Source organism: Aythya fuligula, chromosome 5 (genome assembly GCF_009819795.1).
Source record: "Aythya fuligula isolate bAytFul2 chromosome 5, bAytFul2.pri, whole genome shotgun sequence".
NCBI lineage: Eukaryota > Metazoa > Chordata > Aves > Anseriformes > Anatidae > Aythya > Aythya fuligula.
Genome location: NC_045563.1, coordinates 47,808,871 through 47,818,336, shown reverse-complemented (window position 1 = coordinate 47,818,336; position 9,466 = coordinate 47,808,871). Strand labels below are relative to the sequence as shown.

The window sequence follows — 9,466 nt, the reverse complement described above, 5'->3', positions numbered from 1 at the left end:
TGCACAGCTTAAAGCATCACTTTTCTCCTAACATCTTAGATCACCTGCCCTCTAAACATGCAAAAATCGGAAGTGTAAAGTTCTCAAATAATTCTATCATCTCTTTATTGCAGATAAAAAGTGTTCTCACATTTCAAAACACATACTAACATTTTCACAGCACTTTACAACTGAAGCCTTTAAAGACATTTGTCATTTTACAGAAAATTGCATTTAACCAAGCTTTAAATAAAGATGACTGTAACTTATCCATGTGCCTTTTACACATACACTTGCAACATTTTTCCTTGGGAGCGGGGGGAGTGGAGGAGTTATTGAAAACAGAAGTTTCTTGGGGATGGTGATAGCTTTGCTGTGTAACTCAGGAAGAAGCCAACAGTTTTACTATTTTGTGAAAACTTTTTCTACTTTGCTCATTTATTCTAGCTCTCATGTTGATTCTATTATTCCATAAGTCAGGGCTTTACAGCCTTACAATAATAACCTTATTTTTCACATTTTACAAGTCTAAACCACATTGTTCTCACTTTTGAGAAGCAACAATACATGACTTTGAACACCTACCATCACATCAGCTACCAGAGATGTGATTTTTTTGCTAAATGATGAAGTTCAGCTAACAGTGAGTCAACATTTCCTTCTGCACTTTCATTTTATCTTTTTCTATACAGATTTTTTTCTGAGAATGTAAGGGACTGCAAATTATCAGACAGTGACATATATAGAAAAGCTAGACAAAGATGCATTATTGAACGTTTAAAGCATTGATCACACTCTCTCCATTCCGTGCATTCCACATCCTGCTGTGAATCTAGAGGACATGATGAAATGTGCTTCAATGACTAAGCAAGTTTACTCTTCTGTCTCCTCATCTACACAAGAAACATTTTACAATATATTTAAATTGAAATAAGCAGTCCTGTTATGACCCAATTTCTCACTGGTTCCCTAGACTCCCCAAATATCTCTACTGTCAATATCATTTTATTAACAAAGCTACTATATAGAACAGCACTTCAATCTTCTTCACATGGATCAAAATACACTAATGTTGTATGATAGATTGCGGGGGGGAGGGAGGAAAGGTAAACCATAGCTCTAACTACTAGAAGTAGGCAATAAAGCATTTTTCTTCTGAAAATTGTTTTTCAAAAAACTGATGACAACAACTTGAACAACTCTGAAGAAAACGTCCCTTCTAATGTAACATTTTTCCACTGGAGAAGAGCAAAATTATCATTTGAAACAAGACCTACAGGGCAGCAAAGAATCATTAAGATGCTTTATTGACAAATATCCACTCACCGCAAAAGTATCTGCCTGCATACAATTTGATTTTAGCTTTTCAATAGTGTTTTATTGGCAGTGGAAAATGCATCAGTACTTTATTGAAAGAAAGCAATAAATAATACTGTGATAAAAATAGTTCAAAAGTAGACTGTACATATTGTTACATAATCTGAAAATACACAAAAGATTAATAGAAAAACAGAACAGTAACAATGAAATTGTTTTACAAGCAAGTTAAAAGTGGAAAACAAAATAAGAAAAAAGACATGCTATATATATTGTTGCATAATAAATAATGCACCATCTGAACGGATTCTTGCTGGCTTTTTAATGTGCCATTTACAAGTGTCAGATACATTTTTCTACTCATACAGTCCAAAATGGCTACAACCATCCAAATTGAAATCCAGACAACTCTTTAGAACAAGTTTACAAAACACAAAAGATGACTTACATAAGAAAAGTAAGGCCTTTATTAGGAGCTGCACTGCTTTAGTTTTCAGCACATTGTACCTTCATCTTTCACTAGTCATTTGACATGAGACCGCAGTGCTTCACGATTGGTCCGTTAAAACTAGTTTTACCAGCATCTTTCCACAAGTGTTTTCAGTCAAAAAGACCTAGGACAAAAACTCTCTCTGTGGCCTGTGGATTAAGACCAGGAATTATTACGAAGTCTATCCTCCTCAGTTAAGGAAAAACCGTTCTTGGCTTATGGCTTGTTTTCAGTCACTGTGAAGATATGCTATACAAATACAGCAGAGACAGAGTTATGACCGAGTCAATCACTTCTAAAATGTGTTCCATAATGTTCTAGTTCTTCCCAGCTTTTAAAACAAGTTATATTTTAATTAAAGACAAATTTCCACTGCTTGACGATTCCTCTTTGTGGAAAGGTACAGTTCCAAAAAGAAGAACAAATATGTACCATACCTTCTATGACAACATATACTTGTCTGAAAAAAAGCTGGACTTGTTTTCAGGTCTAGCTAACATTTCAAAAGACGAAATATATACTGCTTGGTGTCATGATACTTGTACAAAGGTATTAAAATCCTTTTCACCTTCAGTTTCATTATTAAAAAACAATGATAATTACAGTAACCGCATAATTTACAAAAACCCTATATTATTTATAGGGACATATACATACAAGCATTACAGTACATTCAGTTGGAAAGACTAAAATTAGAATAAAAATCAGCAATGACTTGATTTGTAGACTGAATAGAAACAGAAAAAAGTAAGTAACTATATAAATGAGAAGTCACATAAATATAAGAAACATTTAGATTCTAAAATATTTTCTCTATAGTACTCATGAATTTATTTGCTAATTAAAAACTCTGTAATAAAATATCTCAAAGTGTCCATTTAACAAGTATTAACAGGTTACGGTTTCCAAATGTTCAAAATGCTGCATATCACCGGTAGAAATAGTGTGGGTAAACTGTAAAAAAAAAAAAAAAAAAAAAAAAAAAAGAACAAAAGCAAAAAAAAAACCATTAGCAATTTCTTGAAACAGATTTCCTTCCAAGTTCCTCACAAACAATTCAGTTATGTAGCAGTCATGCATCAAATTATTGCCATGCCATAACGTATACAGTTCTATTGCTTTCTTGAAATTTCAGTTACAAAGTAAAGCACACGAAGTCACATATTTTCACTTCCTAGATTTTCATCCTAGGTCACCTGACTACAGAAAATTCTGAAACAGTGAGGATAAGTAGTGGCAAGTGTGGGGGGGGAATACTCAAAATTTTGATGTTTTAAACTAAAAAGATTTCAAGATGGCCCCTTAAGTGACAGATCCACACATTCTGAGTTGTGTTAAGTTTCCCTCATCAATATTTTATACATAAGAACTCTTTAGAGCTAAAACTTGTGTGAAAAGGTTCAGGATTTGAAGAAAAGCATATTAACAAATGTTAAATTCCCTTGTGTTATCAAGCTGTCTTTTATTGTTGGCACTGCTCCACAGGTACCCAAATTTTAGACTTCAGGTAGCTAAATCCAACAAAACTAAGTAATCCCAATGGTATGGAAAAATCCAAGAACTAGAAAGCTATGCGATTAACCCTTAGAAAACAAAGATAATAAAACTTAAAGACTGAAATAATCTAAACTGCAATGTCACACACTATTTTCTTTCCTTTGTATCCCTAATTTATTTCTTTTTCCCTTCTCCCCACTTCCACTACTTGTTTCATCCAACTTTTGATTTCAACACTTTCTACAGTTACTTAGTATGTGTCCTTTCTGAGGCTGTTTAGAAAACACTTTAAATACAGTAACTTACAGAAGTAAATACCAAAACTCAGTCGCCTTTGTAAGAACAGCTGTGGATTTTGAATATAACAATCTACCCTTCAAACTCAAAAGGATTTTGTAAGCATGTAAATTCATTCTGCTAAAACACCTGACATTTTACTACATAAATAGCTGCTTTACTATTATACCTATCCACTTTACTCACCAGGAGAAGGCTTTAACAGGAGTAGGTCCTTACTGTAGCAGAATCCAATCTTTGTGTTCCTGATACACTGCCTATTCCGAGAAGCATGGGAAGACATGCAGAACACAGCATGCATGTTAGTTTTCAAAAAAAACACAGCAGTGTGACTACAGCTATTATGCTCACTCAAGTCTAAGGTTACAAGTTAGAAAAGCTGTTTATTGTACAGTTTATACATTAACCACTTCTGTTTTCAGTGGCTAACAAAAAGTTTCCTAAAAAACCTGCATGTGAACTAGCACACAAACTGTGCAAAAGTAATTTGTTTTCTAATTTATATACGTATTTTAATACAGTAAAAAAAAAAAAAAAAAAAAAAAGGAAGGGCTTTTACACACAGAAGATTTAACTTATTTTACATATTTTTTCACATGAATTCTGGAATATATTTTGTGCTCGTGAAAATATTTAAAATATACAGCAACTCACATTTTAGACAGTCATATAAGGTGCAAAGGTTGCTTCTTTGAGCTTTACTCAAATATACTTTTCAGAACTTGAGACAACTGAGCTTATGAACAAATTCTCATCCTGCCTATTCTAATTAAATGCATTTTCTATTCATTTTTACTTGTAGTTTGTAAAAAAAAAAAAAAAAAAGTAAATAAATAAATGAGTGGAAGTTTATTCTCCTGCTACCCAGGAGACTGCTTTAAAACTGACAAGATAATTCATGCAGCACTTGATCAACTTTCATTTCCAAGGACTTTTGTGATGTTTTCTTTCCTTTTTTTTTTTTTTTTTTTTGAAGGGGGGTTAAGGTTTTTTTTTCCTTTTAAGTATGGGGGTACCCATATACATATACATCATTCTAAGAACTGAATTAAACAGTGGTTTCAAACACACTCAGTTAAATGACCACTGTAAGAAAAGTGCACATTTTACTCTAGTTGTAATATTCACAAAATTACCTGTGTGTTTATTTATACCCTTTGCTAAATGTATTTTACTGCATTTCAGACTTGGGACTTACATAGGTCTAATTGCTACTAATTAGAAATTGTGCACAATGTTACTACAAGACTTCTATTAAAACGTCATTTTGTTCCCCTAGCTTAATAAAAAAATAAATATAATTCTCATTGTTGTTCCAATGAAGCAAAAAGTAACTCTCTATCTAGTTCAGTTCCCTGGAATTATAAAGCACCCAACGGTTAAACAGTGTTACATATACAATCATGCACAAGGCAGATGCTTTTATGGAGCAAGAGGCAATTGGAACTTAATTTCTCTGTAATTTCAAGCAAAAAAAGTGCATCATGCTTAAAATAATACAAAGTCAATACCATCAATCTGCATCTTCTTTGGCTGCATAGAGGGTGAAGACATTGAGGTTGTAACTCTGAAATTTGCAGGAAGAGTCTCTGCTGATCCAGCAGCTAAACCTCTTATGTCCTTTGGTCTAAACTTCTTTCTCCATGAAGGTGCTCGCCTAAAGCTCTTATCATCATCCTGTTAAATTGATAAACATCATTAGCAATTCAAAACATTAGGATTGTTACTGACATTAAAAGGATTACTTACAGTGTAAGTAAATATGCCATGACTGAAAGACTTAGTTTTCAGAACAGTTCAGCTCTAGTAGCTGCAGAGGTCTCTGTTTTTAACAATATATGCTCATTTGCTGGAGTGTAGGCATGTCACCTCAGTAACTATGGAAATTCATGTGCTTGGCACATCTAGGAAAACCTTTTTGTACTTCAGATGTTTTTACTTCATGATTTGCGGTAATCTGTAAGTGTCATATCATCTAAGAATAAGTGAGTGATATGAGGAGTGAAGCAGATCACAGGAGCTGCTTTGGGAACACTGGAACATAGAGGCTTAAGCTGAACAATTGTTTTTAACTTTAAATTCTGTCTTACAGGAATGATGATACATCTCACGTTACAAATTACAAGAAATGATAGAATGATAGTGAGGACAAAGATGTAAATGTAGTAAATACTTTATTGCTGTTCAGTGTTTTGCCTAAGCACTTAGGAGTACTTATCTTGTAATTACCCAACTGCATTCTCTTCCAATCATACATCTGTGTCTTTCAGAAATACAACACTACACCTTAAATACAAGGGTTTAAATCCTGCTTCCAAAGATATCTTTTGCAGTGAATGTAAATACACAATATCCACTGTGCACCTGCATTTGCCAGCTTCACTTTTAGAAACAATTCTATCCTTTTAATGTTATTTTCCATTAAATTTGTCCCCTTTTGGGATCAAAATTCAGAGACAAGCATCTGCATTATTTGTAGAGATCTTCATGATGCACAGAGCAGAACACCTGTTCCCTCAAAGCTCCTTCTCTTGCATCACTACAGAAAAGTAACTTTCATAACTATCAAGCTGCTTTCTCTTGATATTATTAAAACCTTAGTACAGATCATACTAAGAACAGCTGTTAGGATGCAGCACAAAAGGGCTGCAACAAGTCTATTAGGCAAAAGAACAAGGCAAAACAAATGAAGACCTGTCACAGCAACATACTGGTGTACACTTCACTTACTAGATCCAAAAGCAGTTTAAGCAAACACTCACACATCCTCTATCCTCTTCCTAATACTAACATGAATGTTTCTCACGTATCATAGAGTTGTTTCCTGATATAGTTAACCACGTTAGTTATTTTGCTACCTTAGTCATAATCTGAATCAGTTCTTCCTATATGTACTACCACAAAAATTCCCATTAGCACAGAGGAAGAGGTAGTACAGAGTTCAGACTCACTTGTCGAAGTAATACTAGCTTGCAACTGTTCACTGAATTACATCACAGAGCACCTTAAAAGCTTTTTAAAAAATTAAAAGACTTAATGCACTCCTGCACTAATGCTACAGGTTCACAGGGACTACAAAAGTCACAGAACCATAGTATATCCTGAGTTGGAAAGGACCCACAAGGATCATAGAGTCCAACATACAGGACCATCCCCCCCCAAAGAAACAAACCATAAGGCTGAGAGTGTTGTCCAAACGCTTCTTGAACTCTGGCAGACTTGCTGCTGTGACCACTTCCCTGGAGAGCCTGTTCCACTGCCCAACCACCCTCGCAGTGAAGAAATTTTTCCTAGTGGCAGCTCCATGCCATTCCCTGGAGCTGCCCAAACATTACCTGTTGCTGTTCCCAGAGAGCAGAGCTCAGCACCTGCCCCTCCACTCCCCTCATGAGGAAGCTACAGGCTGCCATGAGGCCTCCCCTCAGTCTCCTCTCTCCCAGGCTGAACAAACCAAAGAACATATATCTTGCCCCCGTCACCTTTGTTGCCTTCCTTTAGATACTCTCTAATAATTTTATGTCCTTATATTGTGGTGTTCAAAACTGCACATAGTACTTGTCAGGCCATGCTAGTGCAGAATCTCACACCTAGTTTGTTACAGCTTTCTATTTGCTATGTTTGAATGAAGTTTATACACCCCAAAAAATCAAGGATTACTTGATAAAAAATAATATAATATAAAATAAAATAAAAACTTTGATGAACATGTATTTCTGTTGATCATGCTATACCAGTATTAACAAATAATAAGGCGAGCTTTTATGAAATACACTCAAAATTATTTGAAATACTATTTTTTATAACAAAGGATTGAAATAAACTATACAGTGGCTTTATGAAGTATACTTCATTCATATGCAACACTAGTCACTGATTTTCACACATTTCAGAAGAAAAAGTGATTCAGCCAAAAGTGTGCTGCTAGAAGACATTAACCATATGAGCTACAGAACTTGTATGTCACCTCACACTTTCACATTCAGAGTTATTTTACCTAAATACATAACACTGCCATATTCAGAAATCCATAAAAAGTTTCAAGTTAAGATTTCTGTGACAACTCTGTCAATAGCTTAACAAGGGTCAAGCTAAATTCTTTCACTTCACAGTTCTGATAAAGTTCCTAGGACCACAGGACAAATCAACAGCTCATATAACTTACTTCATCAAGTCTTCTGTCAGTGCCCATAACAAGAAGGTTATTAAATTCCCTCTCCAGAACAGCACGGGCCTAAAGTTCACAGTAAAAAAAAAAAATTAATGCTAAAAAGCTAGTGAATCTGTATTCATTTTTTATATGTAATATAACCTAAATCATTTAAGACCTTCCAATCAGATTAAGGAACATTCTTCGTATTTGGGAAGTTACAACATTTTAACTTTCTGACATGACGTTTATTTCTTGCTCAAATTGAGTTATTTCAGAATAAAAACTAGCAAACAAAAAAGGTTAAGTTTTATACTAATGTGAAGATGGGCTATGAGGAAAAGATACAAAAAATATTGTTTGTTCAAGCAAATATAATAACTAGAAGTTAGTAAGCAGAAAATACTAAGTAAAGCACAGTTATATGATTTTCTCACTTATCTGAGAAATAGTCACTTGCAATCTTAACCATCAACCATAAAAGCGATTTTTCCGTACCTGTGTGTTCTGAGTGGGTATTTGTAATAAGAGAGCTAATGCATTGTAATCAAATGTTTCATCTAAGGCCACAAGTGCACCATGAACTCCACTCTCTACAAGGTTATTCGCATATTCCTTAAGACCAATGGACAATACCCAACGAATCATTCTCTCGTTGCTCCAGACAAGGACATCTAGGAAGTAAAAAAAAAAGTTTCCTGTTTATATAATGTAACTTTTCTGGAAAAAAAAAAAGCAGTCCTTTCTTGATCTGTATTCTGCTAAACAGTAGCCCTCAAAGAATTCTGTAATTTAACACTTAACATCATGAACTAATCTCCCCCGCAATTTTGGAGTGCATGAGATAGTCTGAATTGGAAACAAAACTCCACACTTACACCCCAAACACTCTGTGTTGGATCCCTTCCATACAGCAGTTTTCATTGCAGCCGTAAGTACTGCTTCTTGCTCAATCTCCTCTCTGCCTACAGAGGGAGTTTCCTGTCATGCTAGTTTTGAGGCAAGTGAAGCAGGGAATACTGTTCATGCAGGTGGGAATTGTCCAAGATCTTTTATTGTACACTGTCATTCTTAAGGGTTTGTTACTCACAACAGACTAAATATTTTGTGGTTTTTTCCTACTCAACAGAAAAATCCTGTTAACAGTTTGATACAATTCCTACTGAATTTGAACAGAAAGCTATACTACAGTGCTTTATAATTTTTATCTACCTTTTAGTTTTGACAACATCCAATTTAATAATATAGGCTTATGTACACTACTACAATTTTCTGCAATCATAATTTTGAAGTGGAAAGTAAACGTATTTGAAATTTGCTTGAAGGCATTTCATACAATAACAGTTCAAAGATCAACATAAGCTCATCTATGAAGTAGCAAACACTTTTTAAATACCAATATTCAAACAAAAATTATGTTCTTATTAGTAGGTGCTGTGTTGTTTTTGTGTTTTGTTTTTTTTTATACTATATTTTTACCTATACCAACTGAACTGTTATAATCCTGAAACACGTTGCTTCTGATCTGTGTCAGTGAGCATTGTTCCCAAACAATTCTGAGGAGCAATTCAAGAGTTAAATGTTACAGAAGCAGCTCCCTATAGGAAATGGATGCAGCTATACCATTTTATACCATTTAAGGAGGCTAAAAAAGCTTATCAGCCTCCACACAGGCTTGTTTCATGCCAGTTAGCTGCAATTCCTGGGAACATTTCCAGGTGCAATCAGTTCATTAAGAC

At 34.5% G+C, this 9,466-nt stretch overlaps 1 protein-coding gene across 8 annotated transcripts in view; it reads right to left on the bottom strand.

Moving 5' to 3' along the window:
• Positions 1 to 1,268: 1,268 nt before the first annotated feature.
• Positions 1,269 to 9,466, bottom strand: part of PPFIA1 (PTPRF interacting protein alpha 1) — a 57,880-nt gene continuing 49,682 nt past the window's right edge. For all 8 annotated transcript variants that reach the window (XM_032188049.1, XM_032188050.1, XM_032188053.1 and 5 more), the window contains 5 exons: positions 8,226 to 8,401; positions 7,743 to 7,811; positions 5,092 to 5,257; positions 3,767 to 3,837; positions 1,269 to 2,740 (listed from right to left, as the gene is read on the bottom strand). In XM_032188049.1, the coding sequence (XP_032043940.1) occupies positions 3,779 to 3,837; positions 5,092 to 5,257; positions 7,743 to 7,811; positions 8,226 to 8,401 (470 nt within the window). In that variant the 3' untranslated portion in view covers positions 1,269 to 2,740; positions 3,767 to 3,778. The remainder of the gene's footprint in view (positions 2,741 to 3,766; positions 3,838 to 5,091; positions 5,258 to 7,742; positions 7,812 to 8,225; positions 8,402 to 9,466) is intronic.